This window comes from Phaseolus vulgaris, chromosome 1 (genome assembly GCF_000499845.2).
Source record: "Phaseolus vulgaris cultivar G19833 chromosome 1, P. vulgaris v2.0, whole genome shotgun sequence".
NCBI lineage: Eukaryota > Viridiplantae > Streptophyta > Magnoliopsida > Fabales > Fabaceae > Phaseolus > Phaseolus vulgaris.
In genome coordinates this window covers 713,798-739,903 of record NC_023759.2, presented here as the reverse complement: position 1 = coordinate 739,903, position 26,106 = coordinate 713,798, and the positions used below count along the sequence as shown (strand labels likewise).

Here is a 26,106-nt window from a genome sequence, read left to right as displayed (position 1 = left end):
ATCACCCATGATCATTATGAGAGTGATGGATAGATGGAAACAAGAGTAACGTAACACATGCAATGGCTTTTTCAATGCTATCACACATCTTAAACAAACTTTAATGTGTTTAAATAATGCAGAATTTGTCATTTCATGTGGGTTGACATACATGCATCTAAGTAAATGCCAATAAAAGATTGCTAAACTCCTAGCTACCATAATTTCCTTTCCATTCTAAGACTCAGCTAAAGTTGTATGTCGTTGGCTGAACTCGATGTAATATATACACAGATCGTTTGTTAATTTTTTTTATATCGTATCAGCACATATAAGAGAATTATGAATTGTCAGATGTAAATGGGTAATGACATTTATTATTGAAAAAGACTGACAGCAAGAACCAGATACTTTTCGTCAGCCCTTTTAGCAGTGTCTCTGAGTTCTTTAGAGATCTACGTGTCTCTAACATTCACTTCATCATGTATAAGAGGAGATTTTAGTATATATCAGAGAAGACACGAGAAACAAAGATAGATTTACATCTGGTTAGGAATACACTTATTATTGACTATACTGGATGTTCCAAGACTGAAAGTTTACCAAATGTTTTGTCCGAAACAAAAATAAAAATAAAATCCATTTGCAACTGTTTGAAATTTATATTTTAACAATAATTGTGTCATTTCATGAGGGAAATTCTCTTTGACCTATTCCAAGACTCATTAATAGTTTGTTCAAGAATTCAAATTATGCAGTTTCATGTGCCAACTTTTCTGTGTTATTAGCAAAAGAACATAATGGGGAGAAAATTGTTGCGGACTTTCCCTTTTCCAATTGAACAGCATGAATTTGCATGGTGATGTGATGTGGCATGAGTCTTTGGTCACACACCCTACAGTGATCATAGCTGGTCACATATAGTTTCTCACCGAATTTCTAGAAAGAAATGGTGCAATAGTTGTAAAGCAAAGAAGGTAACAGAAAGATTGAGATGAAACAAAATTTGGAATTGGTCAATTTGTAAGGATGAAGCAGCTTCATGCTCAGCTACCTAAGCTAAGCTAGTTGTCATTTGCAGAAAGTGAGAGGCACTAACACCACAACACAACACAAAACAAAACATATTCACAATAACAGTTCAAAATCCATTGTTGTAGGGTTTTAATGTTGTGTGTTTTGTAAACGTAGAAACTATAGTAGAGTAGTTTTTTTTTTTAAAATTGTGCTGTTTTTTTTTAGAAACTTGTCTCTTGAATATAAGGAGATTTAGTTATGCTTTCTTGTTTAAGAGTTAAAGTATTTCTAAATTTTATTTTTCTGATAAAAAATAAAAATAACAGTTCAAAATGTGTGTTTATTAGAGAGAAAGGGAAGTAGCTAGAAGAGGAGGGATTAATTAATAGTAGCAGTAATTAACAGTGTGTGAGAGTTGTCCACGGTCTCAAAAATCAAATGAAAATTAAAATCCTCTTTCAAATGATTCACTAGCACGTGAACCACCCCAAAGTGTAATTAATTTAAGACCACTAATAATTGCATTCAATTATATAACATTATATAACTGGACTATGTAACAACAAAGGACAGTGTCTGCGTTGCACTGCCGTACGCTAATTCCTTTTCACATCAAATTTCAGTTTAAAATTAAACAATACATAAAACCTTATCATGTTCATCGTTATAAGATTCACTATTCATATTCAATGGCAGGGTTTTCGAACGTTGAAGAAGCTTAATTAGTGACAACACATCATTCCTTGGTGAAACATGCTAAACATGTAGAAGTTCGAACACACTTCTTCACGTTAACGTGTTTGTCTCAGACACACGTATCAAACATGTTAGCTCAAACACACTATTTGTGTCAAACACACGTATCAAACATGTTAATTCGAACACACTTCTTCACATTCACATGTTTGTATCGGACACACATATCAAATATGTTAGTTTGAACACACTTCTTCAAATTCACGTGTTTGTATCGGACACACTTATCATGTTAAAACACTAAGATGTGTACGACATTTAGTATTATATATGATTCCGAAAGCAAAGTTTGCATTATAAATTGAAATGTTATTAGGGGCCCGAGGAGAGAAATGATCTTTGTTTCACCAACTATTACTACTACCATTATTTGGCCGCCCCCTTTGTCCACTATGTCACATTCTCGCACTCTCAAGTAACTTTCTAGTGTTTCTTTCAACCATGATTGATTCATTTTTTTTTCCCTTTTTTCTTTTACTAACTTTTGGTTCTTTTGTTTTTGTTTCTTTCTTCTCTCTGCGGCATTAAAGACTCTTGAATCAATATAATTATGATTAGACCAATTAGTGGCCCAATTGAAAATGATGCTCTCAATCTTGATGGTGCATGAGTCTCAAACAGGTCAACAATACCTTTTTCGAAAGACCACATAATACTATGCAAAATCTACCCTCTAAACAAACTGCCTTAGCTCAACGCCTAGGCACCACTCACTTATCACACTTAATTAATCCCAATCACTCATACTAATATAATAAACTTATATCACATGACTCCCTCTAACTAATCTCTATTATTTCAATTGTTGGATTATAAAAACCAAACTATATAACTGTTGTTAAGTTTGCTGTGAGATAGTATAATTATAGTCAATTATCGTATTTGAAGTATTATTTGTTTTGGAGTTCAGAGTTTTGTTATAGTTTGTTCTGATTTTAAGTAAATTGAAAGGGTATTACCAAAGTCAATCATTGTATCTGAAATATTAATTATTTTGAAGCTCGAAACCCTATTACAATTTTTTTTTAAAAATATATAAAATCATTAGCGGACAATCTCAACAATATCTTAAAATATGATTATTGAAGTCAATGATACAATAATGTCAAAAACTTGAGTTCATAACAATAATGTATACAATAATTATATATTAAAATTAAATTATTATGATCACTAATAGTAATTGATATATATATATTGTTCATTTTAAAATTTGAAACTTTGTCCTAAGAGAATATCATGAAAAAATTATGAACTTCAAAAGAAACAATATCTACCCTAAACCCTAAAATATAGTGACTGAAATAACATTTCTAACAATGCATAAATTATATTTTATATATAATACATTTATTATTTTATTCTATAAGTGAATATTAAATCTTTCAAAGTTGGTTTTATAAAAATAAAATAAATTAAAATGTTTTGTAATATAATATCATATCTAAGAAAAGGAGATTTGTTAGATATATCTAACTCCCCGAAGGAGAGACATTACAAGTAAGTAGAAAAAGCAGATAAGATGTTTAAAGAATTGAAAAGACGTTTTTTTAGGGTTTCAAAATAGAGAGTGAAACTTTCCTCCTTTTTGTGTGTTGCAAATTTCCTCTTCCCGATTTAGTCTATATCATGATTGAATTATAGACCATTTTCAAGGTCGGTTTGGGCTGGCCCAACAAGATAACTTAAGATAACTTATTTAAGTACCCATCATTCTTCATGTCTTTTGTTCTTCATCATTCAACTTGGTTTAATTTTTAATTCAAAAATATATATAAACCAAATGCAGTTATATTTAGTTATATTTTGTTTAATAGAAAACCAAACTAATTTATTTTAATTCTGTTTGAATCAATTTCTATTATGATACAATCACTACACTTTTTTTAAAAATGTTAAATATTTTATAAAAAAAAATATGAAATAAAATAATAAATTTATTCTATTTTTTATAATTATTTTGATATTCATGATTTTAATTTTCTCTCATATTCATAAATAAAATCCATAATCTAATAGTTACAATTATAATACAAATATATTATCATGTGTTTTTGAAAAATGTAAATATTACTTAAACCTTTAAAAATTACATTCATATATATATTAAGTCCATATATAAACTTAAAATTCACTTCTTAATGTGGTATCCGAATATATTATAACAAGAGTTTGTTGGGTCTACTGTGTCATCCGTTATCGGTCGTTATCAGACCACCATAAATACATAGTCACACACACAAATTAGTAGTCTCGGCATAGTCTCGACGCAAAAAATATGTGTTGAAAATTTCACATTGACTAGATTTCATAGTATATAAATTAGTGTAAATATCACATTTTAAGTCGATTTTATAAGGTTGAATAAGATTTAAAATCTACTACTTAATACCAATTAAAGAAAAAAATTATAATTTTATTAGTGTTATTTCATTTTTTTTATTGGATGGTTTTATTTTTTTAAGAGGCATATATTTAACTTGTGAATTACTCATAAGGGATGACTATACCTAAAAGTCTAGTTACTCACCCTAGCTAGTTTCCTGTGTTTAGCATCTTAATTTTCATAAAGGGTTTTATTATCTCTTTCATTTGCTTATATGTCACTTTTTTCATTTATTTATTCTGAAAACTTTGTTGACAAAGAGTTGATAAAGCAATTGATCACATGGTCTATTAACGAAAAAATAAATAAAGCTCGAGTTTATATAGTGTTATATAATTGATCAAAAAATTTAAGGTAGTATTTTTCACTTTGTTATAGAATTTTTTACTTCAAGATATTACCGTTCGTCTATGTTATATAAAGTATAAAATATAAAATCTTTTAATATTTTTATTTTAATGATAGATTTAATCCTAATATTTTAAGTGAATTTTTTAGATGTTAAAATATTTATTTAATAGGAGAAAATTTTGAAATGTAATTTTTATTGTTATTTTAGAAATTTTGATTATTTTTTGTAGAAAAGCGTATTACCTATCGTGACTCTAATCAACATCTTATAAATAATAAGTAATAGATATTATTTTTAAGATCGACCATTAAATATGTTCTTAGTTAATTGTAATTATCACTTTAGTGTCTACATTGGAAAAAAATAATTATTTATTTAATAAATTAAAATTTTCATTAAATATTTTTTTTAAATATATAAGTTATATTGCAATTAAAATCTATATCAAATAAATATTTTTGAACATATGTATATATATACATATATTATATTTTAGATTACTGGTAAGTGATTTATATTTTAATTATTATTTGTCTACTTTAAATAATATTAAAATAAAAAATATTGAAATATGTAAACAGTTAAGTTCAATCGTTTAACTGATAATAAAAGTATTAGATGATATATCGTATGCGTGTTAGAAATAATGAATATAGAAGAAGAAAAAATGTGTTTTCCGAATCACTTTCTGATGTTTATTTAATTGCCTAGATAATATTAAAAATGCAAGAAACCATATAAGATGCATATTTAATTAGTAACATATTTGAATTTTTTAAATATAAAAATATATTTGAAGTAGGTTTTTTATATTCAGTTTCAATTTATTAACCAATTTAGTTGATATTAAAAATATAAGAAGATATATAAAGTGCATGTTAGGAAAATAAAATCTACTACCTTACAAAAAGAAAATATTTCAATGAAAGTGAATCTGCAGAAAATTGAAAAAAAAAGGAGGTTCGAGGAGACAAGTAGTTTTACAAGTGATATATATATATATATATATATATATATATATATATAACATTATCCAATATAATTAATTAATTGAAAAATATAAGCAATTAAATTAAGTAAAATTTCATACAAGATTAAAAAAATCATAATGACCAGTTAAATACAAAATAATTTGATAAAATTTTAAATATAAGCTGGAGATATTTTAATTTTAAAAGGTTTAACAAACATTTTTTAATCATAATATTCATAAATAATATATTTTTATATTTTAGTCTTTAAAATTTATTTTTTTACTTTTAATGACATCATATATTGACGTGGCATTTTTTCTATGGCAGTATTGTTGATTGGTTCACAATTTTATTAACATATCATATAAAATTGTCATGTTATTAGAGTTAATGTAATGAAGATAATTAACAACTAAAAACAAACTCAATAAAAAGGTAAATCAAACAAAAGAGTAAGATAAAGACTAAAACCAAAACATCATACATAAACTAAGCTATTTTTAAAACGTTTACAACTTTAAATTTAAAAAACTAAAAACAAAATTATTCTTGAAAAGAGTTTTCCAAACTAATTTTTTGACATTGTTTTATTGACGGCTTTGATCTATTTGAAATGAAAAAGTAATAAATAATTTTGTGTTTATTTTTCATTAATATTAGTATTTTGAAGTAGTAACGTTATCCTTACGATTTGTAGTAATGTTATCCTTTTGACGAATCCAAACGCGTCGCATCGCATCGCAGAATCCCGTTTTCCTCTCTCTCGAGCCTTGCGCTTATTTTCTTCCATTCAAACTTCAAATTCTATGCGCCAACTTTATTACATCCATGCATCACTCATATTTTATCACATGTTTTGCTTTTTTTTTTTTTTTATAAAAAAACTCATTTTAAAACGTGATCTGTTGGAGATTCCACATCGACTAGAGATTATGACATTTCATTCTATACAAGTGAGTGCAAACCTCATCTCATGAGTCGATTTTATGAGATTGAGTTAGACTTGAAGTTCACCTCGTAATATGGTATCAGAGTCATTTCGAGTCTTCCTAACAAGTATTTGTGAGGCTTATCAGGTCACCCGCTATCAGACCGTTATCGGACCACCTATAATATGTTATCCCACACACAAACTGTCATTGGATACAAACCTCATCTCATAAATCAGTCCGCTTAGTAATATGATCAAAAATAATCAAATTTACATAAACGTATAAACTTATAAGTTAAGAAAAGTAATTTTGATTTAATATATGTAATGTTATATAGAAATTTGACGTTGGATGGTCCCCATGTTGGAATAGATATAGTTATAGTTATGTTATAGGGTTGGTCCAAAATGCAAATGACCTTGCATGTGACTCAAATGATGGTACATGAGAACATAGATTATAGCAAAATTATTGTCACACACTAATTTTTTAGAGTAAATGAATAAATAATAGGATAATATTATGATGTGATGTGATGTAATTAAAGGGGAAAAAAGTGAAAGAAAAATAAGAATATTATTGAAAGTGTACGAGCGTTGGCCTCTCAGCCGTTAACTTGTCATCATGTCTCAACCAAGGTAACACAAAACTTTACTCACAATGTCTTTTCTCACTTTTTCCTTTTCCTTTTTTATATTTTTCAGTTAAAAATTCACAAAATAAATCTTTTCTTGTGTCTTCTTTACCTTATGATTTACGACAGAAGAAGAAAGAAGAATAAAATCAAATATTTTTTTTTCTCCCTTTTGATTTATGTTTAGGTGCTCTGCACACAAGTTACGAATTGGTATATATATATATATATATATATATATATATATATATTTTATTATCTAGGAAATTCAAATGTCTCCTATATATTTAATTTAAGTGGCTTGAACCATTTCAAAAGAAAATTGAAGAGATTTTAAGCCCATAGCCACACATGGATTTGTTGCCAATTTATCATTAACATAATAACATGAGTGAAGCTTTCCATGAACTAAAAGAGTAAAAAAAACAAATAAAAAGAGAATTTTGATGTCTCACAATGAACTAGTTTAAATCTTTCAAAAGATCAAAACTAGTTGGATTTAAAAGTCAATGAAATAATCAAAACAAGTCAACCCAAAATACTATAATTTCTTTTTTGTGGTGAATACAAATGAGAATTGATTTAATTGGAATTTCGAAATTTAACCATTTTTATTTGTTGTCTTTAGGAAAGCAACATATTAGATAATGTTATTTTATTTGCTTTATTATCTTTATTTATTTTTTAGTTTAAATTCTAAATGTAATTGTTTACACTACTCTTAGAAATTTCTTTATTTTTTTCCCACATGGGTTTGGTACAACATCCCTTGCTTTTTTTTTAATTTTATGTTATTTTTCATAAAAAAAAATGAAACAAGTGAAAAAAATTTATTAATTGGAAAGAAAATAAAAAAGAAAAACACTTTTTAGTTGAGGTTTATTCAAAACCAGATTAATTACTGAGTTTGGTAAGTGCCAAAAAAGTTTAGAGTTCTTGTAATTGGGCATGGTTGCAGAAAGCATGAGCATCTTCTGTAATTACTCACATTTGTCCAAAATTGAAGGTAACAAACACGTTTTGAATTTGTGGGTGATGGTCCTGCCATAACAAAGACCAATCTTTTGGACCTTACACACATATCAGAATTCACTAAATTTAGGGCCCAATCATGGGTGCTAACTATATTACAAAAAAAAATGTTCCTTAGTTAGTGATGTCCCAAGTTTATTTTCTGCATTACAAATTTAGCTTTGATACAAAAAAATTGCCCTCAATATATATCTCTACTTATCAAAATAATCTACACCTACAAATATAGCTTTAATCATTACCTTTATAAATTTGTCCTTAAATTTAAGGTTATCATTGCCTTAAACCATCCATAAGCCCTGATATAGCAAAGGAGATTTAAGTTGAAAGTTTATACAACAGTTATCATTTTTAACCAGTAATTATATCAAGACCCCACAAATGTAAGTATGAAACCCTAATCATAATGAGAAAACAGTGTAGGGTAGGGTGACCCTCCAATGATCTATCTATCTACTACATAAGGGTATGTATGGTGGGGAGAAGATTAGATATTTTCTTCACTGACCTTCATGCAAAAGCATGTCTTCCCATTCCTCCATCAAATGTATTATGAGAGTGTGCACTCAATGTTTTGAACCAATAAGTGCAAGGGCATAGTTAGAAAATAAAAATGTTTCGGTGATATATAAATCATAAACCCTAAACAATATAAATGCTGGTTTTTGTCATCAATTACTTCTACGTTTTAGTTTTTGCAGTTAAGTATATATGAAATAAAACTTCTTAGTAGTTAGTTATTCTTGTAGTTATAGTGAAACAAGGTTTTTGAGTAACGGTTCAAATGATGTTGGTTTTGAAATAAAGGGTATGTAGTTCTATTTTAGAATAAAGGGTACGTAGTTCTCTTTTAGAATAAAGGGTACATAGTTCTCTTGAGTTTTACAAATTTGGTTGAAAATCCTTTTCGTTGAACATTCTCTCTATATCACCGTTGAAACACTCTTAAATGTTTTCTTTAATAAATAAAATAAAATAAGATACTTCAAGAATGTTCAAACCCTTATAAAAAGAATTCAGACCAACTTTCATAACACTTAACCAATTGAGATTCCAACAAACCTTACAACGTAACAACCAGAATAAAATAGACATAACTATATTTATTTATTTATTTTTTGGATAACAAAATCCATGACTTTGAAGCTTTTATAGAACAAATCACATAATTTTAATGGTTAAAATGTCATGTAATGAATAGGAGAAAATGTGAACCCATGAAATAAAGATTCTGGATGAACCCGAACAATCCAAGTTGGTTTGTAGCTAATATTCCAATATGCAAGAGATGAAATTTGAAAGGGAAAGAAAAGTAAACCCCACCATTGAAGAAGGAATATTGAACTACTTGACCTTGCTCATTAACTAGGTATACTTCTTATTCAACTTCTTATTTTCATTTCACCACCTATTGATTATTGGTATATACAATCATTAGTTGTTGCTATCACAAAAATTTAAGAGGGATCATTTTCCTTAGTCAACCCTTTTTGTTTGTGCCAACCACTCAATTATTGCTAGACAAATTTGTGCCTTAAAGGGTTCAATTTCGGTAATCAAGAACAAAATCAACGATTGAAAGGAGAAGAGAATGATGCAAAAATATGTTAAAAAAATTTGTTACTCTAAGTAAAAAGATTATATTATAATTAAAAGTAATGGTGGTGGGTTTTTATAGTTAGTTTTTATGGAAAGTCTAAAAAGAGGATTATTTGAGAAGGCCTGAAGAGAGACACAGACACTGGCAAAGGTGGGCAAGTTGGGGGATGCTTTGTCTGAAGATAATAACCCTTTTTGTATATGTCGTAAAGTGTAAGAAAAAACATTATCCATGGCATAGTATAGTGTCTGATGTTTGAATTTTAAGATTGAAGAATGTACATAAACGATAGTGATGGAAGAACCAGAACAATGGAATTGGTATAAACTAGGAAGAACCTATTCATTCAACATTGCAACCACTGAAGAAGCTTGCTAGTCTAGTCCATTTCATCAAAGAATATTGTTTGTTTTATTATTCCTAAGTTAATCATTTTCTCATATATGTAGGTATGTAAGTTTATTTTTATGTTAATTATTATGCAACTTAACATCCTAATTAGACGGATATTTCGGAGTTTTTACTATGAGGTTATTTTTTTTGTTTTTTTTACCAAAATAGGATTTGTTTAAGAAAAAAATACAAATTTAGGCAAGTCGTATCAATTCGGCACGACTTCATATGCACAAATCGTCCCAATTATATATATATATATATATATATATATATAAAATTATGATAAAACTAGTGAACAAAGGTGAAGTAATCTAAAAATACATAATTAAAATAAATATGTACAATGAATCTAATTAAATAAAATAAAAACTAAAAATAAAACATACAAAAAGTACAATCATCATATAGTATAACTATAAATATTTGTACATATGTATCATGTTAACCAATTAAATAATAACTATATCTTGTGTCATTCTCACTCAAGTCAATTGAGGATTTAGTTCGTAATCAATTATAACACTTTTATAATCACCACCACTTGCCTATATTTGCAAAGTTACTTATCATGTAATTCTTCTTTTCACATCACAAATATTTAAACTTACAAAATCAACTTTATAATTTAAATTAATTAATAATTAAAATTTTAACAATTAACTAAATACCAATTTAAAAATTATTTTATAATTTTATTAATAATGAAAACTATTTTATATACCAATATTTTTTTTTTTAATTTCTAAAATAATATTTACTTAATATAATAATTAATTATTTTTTATTTAATGATTTTTTATTGTTATATTTTAATGTATATTTTTTATTAAATGATAATTTAATAGTAAAATATCATCTTATAATCATGTTTAATTTTTTATTTAGTTTATGTTACATGATAGTAAAATTATATTATAATCGTATTCAAATAATGGTTAAATATATTAAATAATAATTTGATATATAAAAAATAACATCTAATATAAGTAGTGTAGACTAAGCTACCTATAAAACTTTGTTAAAAATTGCTTTTAATAATAAAGTAGAGCAATAGAAGATTCTTTCAACTGCTTTGTTTATTATTAATAATTGCATATATAACACGTACGCATAATGTGGATCTTCAAACCTAACCCTAACTACGAAGGGATGAATTAAGACAAGGACGTGCCCTTAAGCCTCCGTCACTTCTATATAAACCATTCATTTACATGCTTTGGGGTATAAAGGAGAGAATATTCACAACACTTTTCTCTTTTTTTTCCTTTTTTTTTCTTTTTCTACACTCTTATTATGATTTTTTATATATATTTTAATGGGTTCTGTAAAAATATAAATTACAAAAATAATTGTTGCAATCATATCGGAATTGATAGAAATTGGTCCCAACAACAATAACGCTGAGTTTGGTTTAGAGTATTTATTTTGATAGAGCTAGGTTTACAAAATTTATTGGGTTGGTTTGGCAAAACTTAGAAAAAGAAAATTATGATATCAACATTCCTAATATTTGAACCATAGTGACACTACTTTTGTCTCAACATATTAATTACTTGATTTTTTCTTCCACAAAAGTTAAAAATTAATGTCTTAGTTTTTCAAATACAAGTAACATTTCCTACTAAAGGATCCCTTCATCTTCTTGAGAATCATGTAAAGATCCTAATATACTATTAATGATTATCACAATTTGATGATTATGATCATTTGATATGGTTTATGTTGTTTTAATTAACAAAAATTAACAATAAATAGAATATTTAAGGGATATTCTATTTTTTTATATAGAGAACTAAAAACAACACAAGACATATACATTTTAATAAATTTTTTAACATTTTTTTATCAGTAAGAAATAATAAATAAATATGAATTATTTAAGGGATGACCTAACTTTTATATAAAAAAAATGACTTTACTTTTCATTTTATCTCAAACTTTCAATAAAAACTACCCACGAATCCATACTCCATAAACAATCAAAGAGGTTTACCCTAATCAAGGTATAACATTACATCAAAAACTTCTATCCTTACATCAATATGTCTATTCCTACTCTCACTACCCATAGTATTGCACACATACTTGTTTTTATAACCCTATTGATACAGACCCACCAACTCCTTCAACAATAGAAATTTTCAACCAGTTTACACAAAAGACAAAACCTATCTCGAAAGAGATAAAACAAAGGCAAAGCAAATACATATACCTATTACCATGTTAGACAATCTATCTAATCTTCCTTCCCTCCTTCTAGAGAAACCCTTGCACGAGAAAATAACAAAGAGCCATAGCGGATCTTTAGGGGATTGTGTGTTTGCGCAAAACCAACTACAAGCTTGATGACTCCAACTATTCCATAACATAAACCTCCTTACTAGGTCGAATAGTTTGTCTAAAGGAAATTCCGCCTTCTCCAAATTTGAGAAGTTTAAGCTGAATATTCTTTGTTTAAGTCACTCATGGCTCAACCTAAGTATTCTTTGATCAAGTCACTTCTACCTAAATCTGAATATTATTTATCTTTAGTCACTCCTAACTTAACTGAGTATTCTTGACAATAGTCACTCTTAGCTCAACTGAATATTTTTTGCTTAAATCTCTCCTAATTAAATCTAAATTGTGTCTAGCTATAACTAAGTACTCTTTCATATTGGAGTTACTCCTAACTAACCTTCTCATCGCTCTTAGCTGACTATGAGTATTACTCTTAGCTGACTATGAGTATTACTAGCTAAACAACCATCTTAATTGAAATAATTGAAATAAGAAGGTTTACTTATTTATTAAGACTAAAAACCTGTTGACAAAAAAAAGTCATAATTCTTGTAGAATAGAGTTAAAGGGTCGCAAATGACAGCACATAAGAGAATAGTTCCAAGTTGAAGCTCGACATTATTGATAATCATAGACATTTTTGGGAAAGTCAAGGTGAACAGCTTGATAACATGAAAACAAAACGATCACTGAAATTCTACATTAATATAAAGCTAACCCACGTTCAGAAGGAAACATATCAAATGGGATTATGACAGCAAACCCAAATAATTATCATAGTGTACCTACCATTCACTGTGCTCATATTATTAAAAAGTTTAAGATCAAATTAAATAATACTAGTGCTAATTTGATTTGCCTCACGGATTTAGGAAAGTGAGGTGAAATTTTTATTTGAAACGTGACACTCATTGATTGGAGAGACAAGGATCGAGGATAAAAATTCCAATCTTAGACTGTTTAGGTGTCTAAAAATCAACAACACTCAAATCTTAAAAAACCATGATGTTATTTCCAACAAAAGTAGTGTTTTCTTTCTCTTTTGAGAAAAAAAATCATAAGCATGAAGAAGAAAGAAAAAGAAGATCTTGGACGGTGAGTGAATGAGTCCGAGAATCATATACAACTCTTCTTCAAGATAAATTTAAAAATAAATATATATAATAAAATATATTTTTAAAATGTTAAAGATTTGTATCGACTAGAAATTAGAGTTTTTCATTGTATATAAATGGGTGCAAACCTCACCTCATGAACCAGTTTTATGGGGTTGAGTTAAGCTTAAAGTTCACTTCGTAATATAGAATCAGAGTCATTTTCAAGTCTATTTTATCGATTGTTTGATGGGCTTATCAGATCACCCACTGTCATACCGTTATCGAATTATCCATAATATCGATGAGGGGTATTGGAGAATTATAAGATAATTGTAGAAAAATTGTGAGTTGTACATGTTTTGATCATTTTGACCATATTTATGCATCTCAATCACTTGGCACTTTTCATAACCATTACACAACTAAACCCCACGCTTCCTTTATTCTCCTTCTTCTCAAAACTTCACTTCCTTCTCACACAAAACCTTCAACTTCAAACCATGAAGATCCAATGCGACGTCTGTAACAAACACGATGCATCGGTCTTTTGCACCGCCGATGAAGCCGCCCTCTGTGACGGCTGCGACCACCGCATCCACCACGCCAACAAACTAGCCTCCAAACACCAACGATTCTCTCTTCTTCGGCCTAAACAACACCCTCTCTGCGATATTTGTCAGGTTAATTAGTAACTGATAGAAAAAACAAACTTTTTTCAGATATTTGAATTTGTTTTGAATCTGCTGAAGATGGATTCTTTTTTGTGTTGTAGGAGAGAAGAGCCTTCACGTTCTGTCAGCAAGACAGGGCGATTCTGTGCAGGGAGTGTGACGTGTCGATTCACTCTGCCAACGAACTCACCCTTAAGCATGATAGGTTCCTTCTCACTGGTCTCAAACTTTCTGCTTCTTCTTCATCACAAGAAACTACCTCCACTTCAAACTCAGCCCCTGATTCTCTTCTTCAAGTTTCGCATCAAAAAACAACACCTTTATCTTCTTCCACCCTGAGCAAGATTGGTGTTGAAGCAGCGCCTTCCACAAGTGCTAGCAGCATATCAGAGTATTTGATAGAGACTCTTCCTGGGTGGCAGGTTGAAGACTTTCTCGATTCATATTCTGTCCCCTTTGGTTTCTCCAAGGTTTGCACTTTCTTCTTTCAATCAATCATTGAAATCAATTGATTCTTCCATTCTTTCACATTGAAAACATAAAGATGGTAGATTTTCTATGGATCATCTGGGTAATTATCTAAATTCATAGTTGATCTTTGATGTGATATTGCATATGTTATCGGATGAAAAATTTCGATTCTGAAAGCATATCTAAAACTGTTATGCAGAATGAAACTAAGTAAACAGCAGTAAAAGCCCTTATGAAACTGCATGAAAAAATTTGTTTTTTTTGTGTTGTTTGTTGTTGGATCTGAGATTTGATGAGCTGCAGAGTGATGAAGTGTTGCCACGGTTTGATGGTGAGACGGAGGCTCATCTGGGGTCCTTCTCAACAGAGAACATGGGGATATGGGTTCCTCAAGCGCCACCACCTCTTCTGAGTTATTCACAGATGGATAAAGGAATTGGTCAAAGCGAGAGCAACATGAAAGGTAGCAGATCGAGGTTGAAGGATGATAATTTCACTGTGCCACAGATTAGTCCTCAGTCCAATTCCAAGAGAGGAAGGTTTCTATGGTAGAAACAAACAAGCCTCAGTTTCTTTTCATTTGTCCCTTCCTCTCTCTTTTTTTGTTACCTCTGTCGATGTTTTTAATGTAGTCCTGTTTTGTTTGACCTTTTTTTGTTGTCTCCTCCTCCTTCATCTTTCCCTGTTGGGCTTTGTTTTGATAAATTTGTGTACCTTTCTGCTACTGACTGTAAATATAAACTTTTCCAAATGAATGTTACTTTTGACACATGTTTAGAACAGAAAAAAAGTGTGTTATGCAGAGTATAAAAGACATCACTATCATACATTTCAAGACAATAGGTAAAAAAAGCTAATAAATTTGTTTTACCTACTACTGTATAATTAAATGACAATATACCAAATATTTGGAGAATCATAAATAGCCACTGAAGATATTTATAAGACAGTGGTAACTATCTTTGGAAAGTTGGTGGACATATTAGTTATTTGAGGGTTTTGTTGTTTGAAATGAGTGGCAATGAACAAGAGTGTCTTTTGAGTAGGGAAATTATGTTTTGAGCTATATAACACAGATATCAGTGTTGAAGATGATTGAAGGGATGAATTTGATGATGATGGTGATGGGTTTGGTGAAAAGGGTTTGAATGGAGGCACTTAACATATGAAATTTCAGTAGAGCAAGGTTGGAGATCTAAGTTGACTAGAGATTAGAGCCTTTCATTATATATAAGTGGGTACAAACCTCAACCTTATGAGTCAGTTTTATGGAGTTGAGTTAGGTTTAAAGTCCACTGTAACATCTCCAACCACCTTTCTTCTCACTTTCTATTCTCATTTTTTATTTTTACAAACCCAAAGTCAATGGAATTCAACTATTCATCTATAAATTATATATTTTTCTCTATTATAACATAAAATTTTAATTTTTTTTAATTTAAATTTTAAATCAGAGGTACTTGGAATAAAGAAATTATTAAAATGAATTCTTATCATAATTTTTTCATACTGAAAATTTATTTGTGATAAAAAGAATATGACAAAATCACATTTTAATAATTTTTTTATTATACAAACATGTATAAAGTGTAGAGTTTGGAAAAATTAATTTCGTATAAAAATAATTGGAAAAAAATAATTTTATGTGAAAATAGAGGAACAAACTTATTAAAAAAAATCAGATTAGTTCTGTTTGATTATCAAATTATTAAAAACATAAACAGATCTGAGCATCTTAATTTATAATATTTTTATCAATCTTTAAATCTAACTTTCATGCTTTAGTTCAATCTATTTATTTTCTCTATTTTCTGTTTGAAATTTCACAGATAGTTCTTTTTATACTATTTTAATAATAAATCTTATTACCCGATCCAAACTGTTTGATCAAAGTTAGAATAATTCTCTTTGGATTAAAACATAGTTCTATCCATATAGAGAAAAAAATAAAGCAGAATAAGAAAAAAAAAGTATTATTTTTATAAATAATGAACATATATAATACAATCAATTAAGATGTGACTCTCATCTAATTAGAGATCATTGTATATTAAATGCTTAAATAGTTTCAATATTCAAAGGCTGTGTAGGGTTTATTTTTGTGATAATAAATAAAAAAAGTGTTATGAGTTATATTTTTTTTCTAAAAATATTTGAGAAGATTAAAATCCCTGCAAGTGGACACAGTGTGAGTTATTGTATCTGCTGTGCTCCTACCATCAGGACAATCATTACTCTATGCTCAGTGCCCAAACCAAATTTATCAACTTTTATTAATTCACAACTTCTCTTTTAATTAATATTAATTAGTAGTGCTCAAACAATATATGTTCTAGATTTTTAAACTTCAATAATACTCACTTTCTTATAAGTTATCAAACACATCACATAAAATAACAATTTATTTAATAAACTGTATAAGGGTAAAATCCATAATAACAAACATTGTTGATTGACAAGAATGGAAAATGCAACAAACAATGAAATGTGAGTAGTACAAACCACACTCCCTTACAAATGCAATGCATATACTTCTAATCTTCATCAACATCATTCAACAAATTACAAATGAGGAATTAGCTTTCAAGAGGAACTAACTATGGGGTAATCTTAGATCATGTGCTCCAAAATAATCTCTACCTCACATATACTCAAATTTTATCATTGAATATATATGTAATGTGGGAGAGATACAACATCTACAAAATTGTTATATATATAGAAATGATATATTGACAACTCACAACAATTTATAATTCAATTTTTCTGTTTAAAACTTTCACTAATTTATGAAATGACGAAAATAAACTTTCTTCGTATTATCAATCAGAAATTGTATATTGAAGCAGGTTGTCAAAATATCATTATTGAAATATTGTAGATTGGAGCAGATTGTAAAAGTATCGTATATGTACATGTATCAAGGTCGACGACAATGAGACTTGCACATATGAAGGCAATCATAAAAACAAGGTCCACCACAATGAAGAGGACAATCCAACCTCATGCCATGGCATCTTGTTCTTGCCATGCATTGTGCAAACTCCCCTATTCTATACTCTTCCTTGTTGGATGTGTGATGGTGTCTATGTTTCCCTTTACCATGTCTTGCTTCCCCTCCACAACCCCATTTCCACCATCCACCTCCTCCACCACCCCACCCCCATCCACTCCCTCCTCCTCCTCCACCACCACCACCTCCCCCACCACCCCATCCCCATCTAAACCCTCCACCACCACCACCTCCACCTCCTCCTCCTCCTCCACCTCCACCCCCACCTTTATAATACCAACTATCCTTGCTTGTGTTGAACAAAACTTCATTCGAGGAAGCGTTGTGTTTTCCTTTTAGTTCATGGTTCTCACCTTGATGTGAGAGAGTTGCTAAAGTGGCATTGCCTTGCGTATGATGAGAAGTGCCATTTTTTACCTCTTCACCTCTATGACCAACCATTGTCACCACAAAGAGTAAGAAGAGAACCCCAAAACTTCTCAAGTTTGTTGCCATCTTTTCTTTTGACACGATGTAGAGAAAGAAAAGGGAACGTTATATGAATTTGTAGTAGTTGTCACCATTCAATATATGTTGTGCCATCAAAAGTTCCCCACTCCCCCACTTGCAACTATAAAAAAAAACATATTTTAATATTTTTCATATTATTTAATTATAAATTTATCTTTTATTATATATATTTATATATAAATCAGTTATAACAAGAATAAATTGTATCCAACTCTCGAGTTCTAAAATCATTATTTTCCTTCGAAAACACTTTAGGTAGTAAAAATTGAGATGACTTAGGCTTCACTTTGTCCCCACTGCTAAATATGGTAGCATTGAGTTGTTCAAAAACTTGGTCTCTTTGCTTGGGCTTGTTTCTCTAATCATATTCTGCCACCTTTGCCCCATTCTCCAATGGAGTAGACATATTTCGAATTCCCTCAAAAGTTGCACTGCAAAATGCTTAACATATCTTTGTTAACAGCTTTAAGAAGGCACTTTTGAAAGTTTGGTCAAATGTATAATAACAAAAACTTCACAGTAATAATTGTAGCCGTTTAGATTTTCTAAAACTAGTGCAATTATTATCAGGAAAAAGAATACCTGACAGAGAAGGGGCATGCAGAACTAGATTGTTCGTTTCGTTAGCATAATTCTGCAGTAATACTGTGAAAACGATCTTTCTGGTTTAATAAAAAGGGAAGTTCAAAATTAAAATAAAGTGGCACCTTTAGCATACTGTTGTTACTTTTCCTTTTTACAAATTGTGCCCTTTGATGGTAAAGTTTCCTTCCAATGATCAAAATTATACTGCAAGAATTTATCGGTTACTCCAAAAGACTTCAATAGAGAATGTTCCAAAATCATTATTCAGTTCATTCAACCAAATAATTTAATGGGATATGTGTGATGATAAAGAAGTAATGGAACCAAAAACATAAATTGATTCTCAGTCTTGCCAATCTGAACCATATAAATTAAAAAAATATTAATTTCACTATTACAAATTAAGACACCAATTTATAATTATAATTTAATTAATATAATTTCAATATTATGAGTTTTATTATAAATTGAAAGATACCAATTTATAATTATAATTTAATTAATACAATTTTAATATCATTATGAATTTTACTAATGTATGTTTGAATGTGATTCTGTCTTGTCTTGGTTAGTGATGCAGACGGCTAGGATTAAGAGATAATATCCTTACATCTATTTTACTTTTAGAATTTTTTATGTTTTTTATGAATATGTATAAACTACCTAAGTATCGTTTTTGTTAATATATGAATTTTGTTTTAATCTTTTCATATTTTATGTATTTTTTAATAATATTTTTTTATGTAATCACAATTTGGTGTAACCTAAATGAGTTGTCTAATAATGTTTAAGATATGAAACTTTTTATATAATTGTCCATGCATTAAGGAATATAATTTGGCAAATAGAAGAATCGAGAGGCATGCATAATGTGCAAAAAGCATTTGGATAACAATGGAGCAAACAATGGACCCTCTCATCAGCATATCATGCACCATTAACATACGTCCTACTGCTATTGCTTATGCTTTAAGTCTACGACTCCGAGAACGTATATTAAAAGATATTGTGCATATACCATACTTCAACATTATTACAAAATACATGCTTCATGCCTCCCACCATCCACGTGATATGTATTATTATATCAAGCCAACCAACTACATCATCAATTCTTTTTGCTACAAAGAACTATATCACTCACACTCCTTATAATCTGCCGTTAAAAAGAGCGATTAAGAAGATAAAGAAAAGTAATCGTTGATGATTGATATCTTAAGAAGATACAATTTCATAACGTAGTGGCTACATATCATGACTCTACATCCTATCTTTGAGAATTCAAAAAATAACTATAAAAGATAAGTATTATAGTATCAACATATGTTAACCATTTTCTATTTTTATTTTCTTTTGGGACTCTTTAGACATAACCTATTATTAGTTAAAAGAAGTTTCAGTAGAGCATTAAGTCTCACTTCTACTTTACAGAATAATGAAAATTTAATAATACTCTTTTCCTTTTTCACATTCTAATATCTTATTAACACAAATCATAACAAAGTTATCGTGTACCAGACTGAATAATCCATCTAAAAGAACATAAAATAATATGCGTAAATATATGTTTACTTGTATCCCCACTTTGTTCATTTAGGAATCTTAAGATATCCTAGATGAATTATTTGCACCACTCGTGATTAAAACATTACCTTCCAGCACACTCTTAACGAAGGAAATAGCAGTTGCAGACAAGCTCGTCATAACAGTTTGCTTGCTGATGCAATAGGCACATGTTCCTTTGTTAATTTTTATTTTTTCCATGTATAAAAAAATATTGGTTTATTTTAATTTCAAGTATGAATTGAAGTCACTATCTCGCAAAGTCAAATTGTAACTAGTGATTAAAAAGTATAAGGCTTGGTTTAATTATTGTTACATTCATAAATTAATTCCAGGACCCATAAAATATAAAATCAAACATCCAGATGGTTTTTGAGTGTTAAGGATTACAGTTTTTCTTTTGTGAAGTTACACATTTGTCCAAGTTCGTTTTTGTCCAACATTCGTTCAAGCTCTCGAGTAATTATCGATTGACATAGTGAGTAAGGAACTGAAATGATAGGAGCTAATGTAAAATTTGAATGAAATTAGATACTAAAGTGATTCATTTCAATCTCAAGCTTTAGATTTATTCAATTCCTAATTATCTAAACATGAACATAAGACAGTTTCCTTTTTCATTTCATCATCCGTTTCCAAACAAATGCAAGTAAAACGTAAACGTAGTGGATAAAGGGTGATCGATTGAAATTGAAGTGTGATTACCTGATAGATATACAAACGAGTTACACAAGAATAATATACTTACGACTCAAGGACAGATCCTTCAACAATTTTCCATCCTGGATCTGAAAAAGACATCTCATATCTTGTTGTGTAGGTTCTGCTGTTAGAAGCATCATGTTGTGGATGGCCTACGGCATTTAGGTGAGTAGACTCTGTGAGAGTTGTTTCCACCACTGCACGCTGCCCATTCTGTGATATGGTCACACTATCGATGTTGAGGTCCTCCAAGATGTAGTCATAGGACCACCCACGCTCTGCAATCTCAGCTGCACGATCAGTCCATACCTTCAACATCTCACCGTCCAAAACCTGTCAGCTCATAACTTTCAGCAAAACTTCATACACAAAAAATATAATTGCCTCAAGACTGTTGCTAGCAACAAAATCAACAGAAGCTTTTTACTGGTCCAGGAAAAAGAAAATCCTACAAATAATAAAGTACATTCTGAAGTTTCCTCTCAATATCCCATAACATGGGACTTTGCCAAAATGTACTGATGATCCGCTTAATCGCGTCTAAGGGTTCATGTTGTAGTTAATGGTATTTGACCTGATTTGGATTTTCTAATCTGAAATAAAAATTAATTAGGTTCCTCTCTCAAAGATTAAAATGATGGAAATGCAATAACCATAAAGATCAGTGTGATGGATGGATGGATAGCAAAGGGAGTAGATTTTGAAGGGAAAATAAATTGTTTGTTGGGTTTGTATAAGGTGCTCTGCTCATAAACAGCCATCAGTGAACCAAGCAACCCAGTCCGTTCAAAAACATAAAAATAAATATTAAAAGTTTAAATGCACTTACCTATATTAACAATAATAGGTCTATGGACAACCGGGTGGTCCAAAAATCATTTAGACCAGTCGACAATAACCCTAGTTTATAACTTTAGGGGACTTTTCAGTGGAGGGGGATGGAGGCCCTATCATGTGATGGAGGAGTTGGTTTATTATAAACATTGTGTAGTTATCAGTTTTTAATATCTGTAAAACAAAATATAAAGTGGTTCCTGCTCTCAAAATCCCAGTCCAGTTTTTCAATCTATGAGCCCAACCATTCCCATGCTTTTCAGAACTCCAAAAGCATGGCCTACATGATATTGCATAATACCAGATACTGGATCCATTGAAAATACAGTAAACAAGCTAAAGATGCATAATTGCACACAGGTGTGATTGCATAATTGCCAGTTTACAAAGATCATACCCTCACTTAAATATGCAGATCAGTCACAATATTATACCTCATGCAATCTTCCTAGGCAATGGTCAGGTCCAAAAGCTTGGGATTTTATACTTTGCCACTTGCGAACTAGAGCTTCTGCAACCCTTGCATCCATTTTTGGTAACTGAACTCCTTTTTCATCATCTCCCAATGAATCTGTGCAATAATAAGCAATCAATGCATGAAGCCATGAAGTTTACTCTATGCTAGTTTTGGATATGCAGCAATTAAATCATTCATGTATTAATCTTCCAAATTGCAGTTGTCTCCAAATATCATACCTAAGTTGATAGTATCCGATGCCATTGCTGAACCAGTTATTTTATGAAGCATGGGCGAGCCATTCCTAGTAGGTAAAAACTTCAAGCCAACCAAAGTTACAAGTCCAATTACAACACCAGCACACATGATCTGCACACTTGCATTTTTAATTTCATCCGTAATAAATTCACCTTCACTAGCCTCAGCAGTATCTTTTATTCCAGAAACATCAACATTGACTGAAGAATCCCCTTCTGATAATATCAGAGGATTCTCACTTTCAGAAAAGCTAAAATTATCTTTCTCACCGCTTTCTAGATGTTTCACAATTTGATCTTCAGAACCTACAGGAAAAACCTTTTTCAAAGCATTTATTACACTAGCCTGAACCTGGGTAATGACAGCAGTGGCCTCAGCTCCGATTTTTACTATGGCTGCAGCAGCAGCTAAGGGTGAATGGCCAACACCCTCCAGCCTTTCTAGATATCTCAGCACTGTAGGGTCATCATAATAATCTCCAAGCTTGAAACTTGTTTCTTTTGTATCTCTAAACCTAGGAAAAACCACCTCCATCAGCCATGTTTCCAACAATTTACAGAGTCCAGGAAGATCACTGTCTTCATCCCCCTTTGCATTTTCCATGATAAATTCTATAATAGATGGGTTTCTATAAGGAGAGTTATCGGTATCTAGTCCCAACCATGACCGACATTCATCAAGCTCCCCAACAAGCAGTGCACAAAGACCCCTTTCTAAAGCAAAATCAATCTCTCTCTTCTCGCTGGGAGTATAAACAGAGGGAGCATTCCTCAAAGTTGTAACCTTAGTCTGTTGAAGTTGTTGGAACAAATTATCAGCATCTTGGATAAGATGCGGCTTTTTACCCACAAAGGCTTGTGCTACAAGTGCAAGTGCCACTCCGTAAGCTTCAAAACTTTCAGCTGGAATATTACTTGGTGTGGCAACAAAAAGTTCAACCTTCAAAAGAAGATTTCAGGGTAAGAAAAAGATAAATGTAAATTCTTTACAAGTAAACAAAGAAAATTAGAAATAAAAGTTCAAAAATTTATTTAGGAAAACCTGTTCAGCTGCTGTCATGTGTAAGAATGCCTCATTCATGAAGTCTTCACGGGTGTAACCCCCAGCAATGGCTGCTGCACCCCCTCCTCCAACTGCCCACAAAATGTTACGCACACCAAGAAGACCTTCCTCTCTCCGTGTTAGATGTTCATCATCAAGTGGCAAGGCTAAAAGTTCCAAAACACAATGTGGGGTTATCTCTTCTAGCGTCTCATCTATTTGAGTTTGCAAATCAGGTGCTAGGCTAGTTGCCCCTTCTTCCTACATGATCCGAGAGGTTATTGTGCAGTATATAGCAATGCAACTACAACATAGAAATCTTCAAGATACATTAGTATATGCAAATTATGTTATAGCACATTAAATACAAGAAATTTTATAAATGTAATATTACAAAGCTTCAAGAGAAATTATATACTTAATGCTTTTCATTCACACATTTCAACATCGAAGACCATTATTGTCTATACAAAAGCAGAGTGACTTGCTTTGATATGACAAGCAATCTATGAATGCATCAACTTGACAAAAGTTTTTTATATTGGAGGTTCAAAATTGTATTGGAAGAATAAACAAGAGACACAGTAGATGACGCTCCAGATAGTGGTGCCTTGAAGGGTGGATGTACAAGAACTAAGTCTTGCCACCACTAGAGTCTATTTCTGAACCACAAGTGAACCTTACCATTGGACATTTGCAACAACACTTGCTCTCATAAAGTTATGATGAAAGAATGGACCAAATTTAAAATGCACATGCTCTATAGCTAGCTAACATTCCTCTAGAACTTAATGTGTTACTCCCCTCCATTCCTTTTTCATCGTCATTTTGGAAAATGATTTTTGTTCTTATTTGTCTGTCATTTTCAAAGTCAAGTATAATATTAACAAATATTTTGTCTATTATACCCTTCATTAATCTAATTCTTGAATAATTTATACAATTGCAGTAAATGAGAAAAAAATGATGGAGAAAACGCTAACATAACTAACGAGAGAGAAATAAATTAACTAGAGGATATATGGAATTTAAAACACAATTTCAATGGTGAATATAAGTTATCATTGCCTTATAGTGTCATATCAAGAAGCTAAATTGCAACAGAGTTGGTGATTCGATAGATACCATATATACAAGACAATTTGTGATTCAAAAACAGTGCGAAGAACCTTTATACCATCAGTGCATGTGTTATTTATTCTATGAGAGTGAATCACCTGCAAAAGCTTCAATGCCCTCTCAAGCATCTCACAAGCTGCAATGAAATCCGGTTGGGGCAAAGCCATGGCATCCCTTGAGAAGTCAACAAAAGCGAGCGCCATAGCCAACACAACATCCTGCTTAAACGTCTTCGGCAACCTCTCCCTAAGCAAACCCTGCCCAATCTCAAGCACAAGCTCTTGCTCTCCAGCTTCCTGCAACACGCACAACGCTCCAGGAACCTACCAACCAACCATTTCACTGTCAGTGAACCAACCAAAAATCAAACTACATTACGTTAAAAAAAAGAAGCCTTGGTTACAGTATTGGTCCCTGCAATAGACATGTTATTTTTTCTTCGCCTTGCACAAGTTCAATTGTACAATTTTACATTCAACGGAAACACTCATCAGAAACTCCATGCATCGCCAAATCAACATTTCTCTTAACGACACAAATTCCACAATTAAAATAGTAATATTAAATTCGCTGAAGAGAAAAACAAAACGGAGGCATCAAATTCACGAAAAATGACTATAGCATGACAATCAAAATTTCAACTAAGCTAAATAGAGTGAATTACTTTGTCGAAAGGGATTTGAGTGAGAATGGCGGCGTCTTCGTCGTCGACGAGGCCTTGATTGTACTCTCTTCTGGAAGTAGGATCCGCTAGGGTTTCGCACGCGGCTTGGAGGATTTGACGGCGGCTAATTAACGCGTCGTTGCTGAATGCGTACTGAGGAGGCTTCGAGAACTTCGTTTCGTAGGCTCTGCGAATGCCGTCGCCGAGAAAATGCGACTCCGCGCCGAGAACGCGGTACAGGTCGAGCGGGATGGACACGTAGCGCTCGGGAGGGTCCAGTAGCGGAGGGACGGAGGAGGGGCTCAGAGTGGCGGTGGCGCTCGATGAGGCGTCGCCGAGGAATTGGAAATCGGCAATGAGGCGCTCCGCCCATCTGCTGGTGGCGCAGGTGGCGGAGAGGGAACCTCCGCCGCGGCCGGTGACGGAGGAGGAGGAACGGAGCTTGTTAGGTTTTGTAAAACGGTTAATCGTTGGGTGCGGAGTGCCGAGAGCGAGGCCAACGCGAGGGAGCAGCGTTTCCATTATTGAACTTAAAACCCTGTTGTTGCTACACTCTAGTCTCTACCGTATCGCATGTGACAATGAAAAAGGTTTTCAACTATTTTATATTTTTACACAAATTGCAAATTTAATAAAATAAATGTGAATGGGATTAGATAAAAAAAAGTGGCCAATTTGACCTATTCCATTCTCCTTTATTTTTCAACAATGTTGCCTTATAATATGCACGTATTAATAAAATATTGTTTTTTCATAATATATAATTGAGTTGTTTAAGCATTT

At 31.1% G+C, this 26,106-nt stretch overlaps 3 protein-coding genes across 3 annotated transcripts; 1 reads left to right on the top strand and 2 right to left on the bottom strand.

Annotated features, from left to right (window-relative positions):
- The first annotated feature begins 13,849 nt into the window (after positions 1–13,849).
- Positions 13,850–15,224, top strand: LOC137816358 (B-box zinc finger protein 21-like). The gene is made up of 3 exons (XM_068619461.1): positions 13,850–14,115; positions 14,208–14,576; positions 14,881–15,224. Exons 1-3 carry the CDS (start codon positions 13,936–13,938, stop codon positions 15,127–15,129), a joined length of 798 nt encoding a protein of 265 aa, XP_068475562.1. The 5' UTR covers positions 13,850–13,935; the 3' UTR covers positions 15,130–15,224.
- Positions 15,225–16,963: 1,739 nt separating this feature from the next.
- LOC137815400 (uncharacterized) lies at positions 16,964–18,112 on the bottom strand. The gene has a single exon (XM_068618541.1). It carries the CDS (start codon positions 18,083–18,085, stop codon positions 17,498–17,500), a length of 588 nt encoding a protein of 195 aa, XP_068474642.1. The 5' UTR covers positions 18,086–18,112; the 3' UTR covers positions 16,964–17,497.
- A 2,799-nt stretch (positions 18,113–20,911) lies between these two features.
- LOC137816360 (protein ACCUMULATION AND REPLICATION OF CHLOROPLASTS 6, chloroplastic) lies at positions 20,912–25,917 on the bottom strand. Its single transcript, XM_068619463.1, has 6 exons — positions 25,324–25,917; positions 24,758–24,982; positions 23,541–23,801; positions 22,481–23,438; positions 22,219–22,355; positions 20,912–21,283 (listed from the first exon to the last, which is right to left on the bottom strand). Exons 1-6 carry the CDS (start codon positions 25,843–25,845, stop codon positions 20,993–20,995), a joined length of 2,394 nt encoding a protein of 797 aa, XP_068475564.1. The 5' UTR covers positions 25,846–25,917; the 3' UTR covers positions 20,912–20,992.
- Between the last annotated feature and the right edge of the window lie 189 nt (positions 25,918–26,106).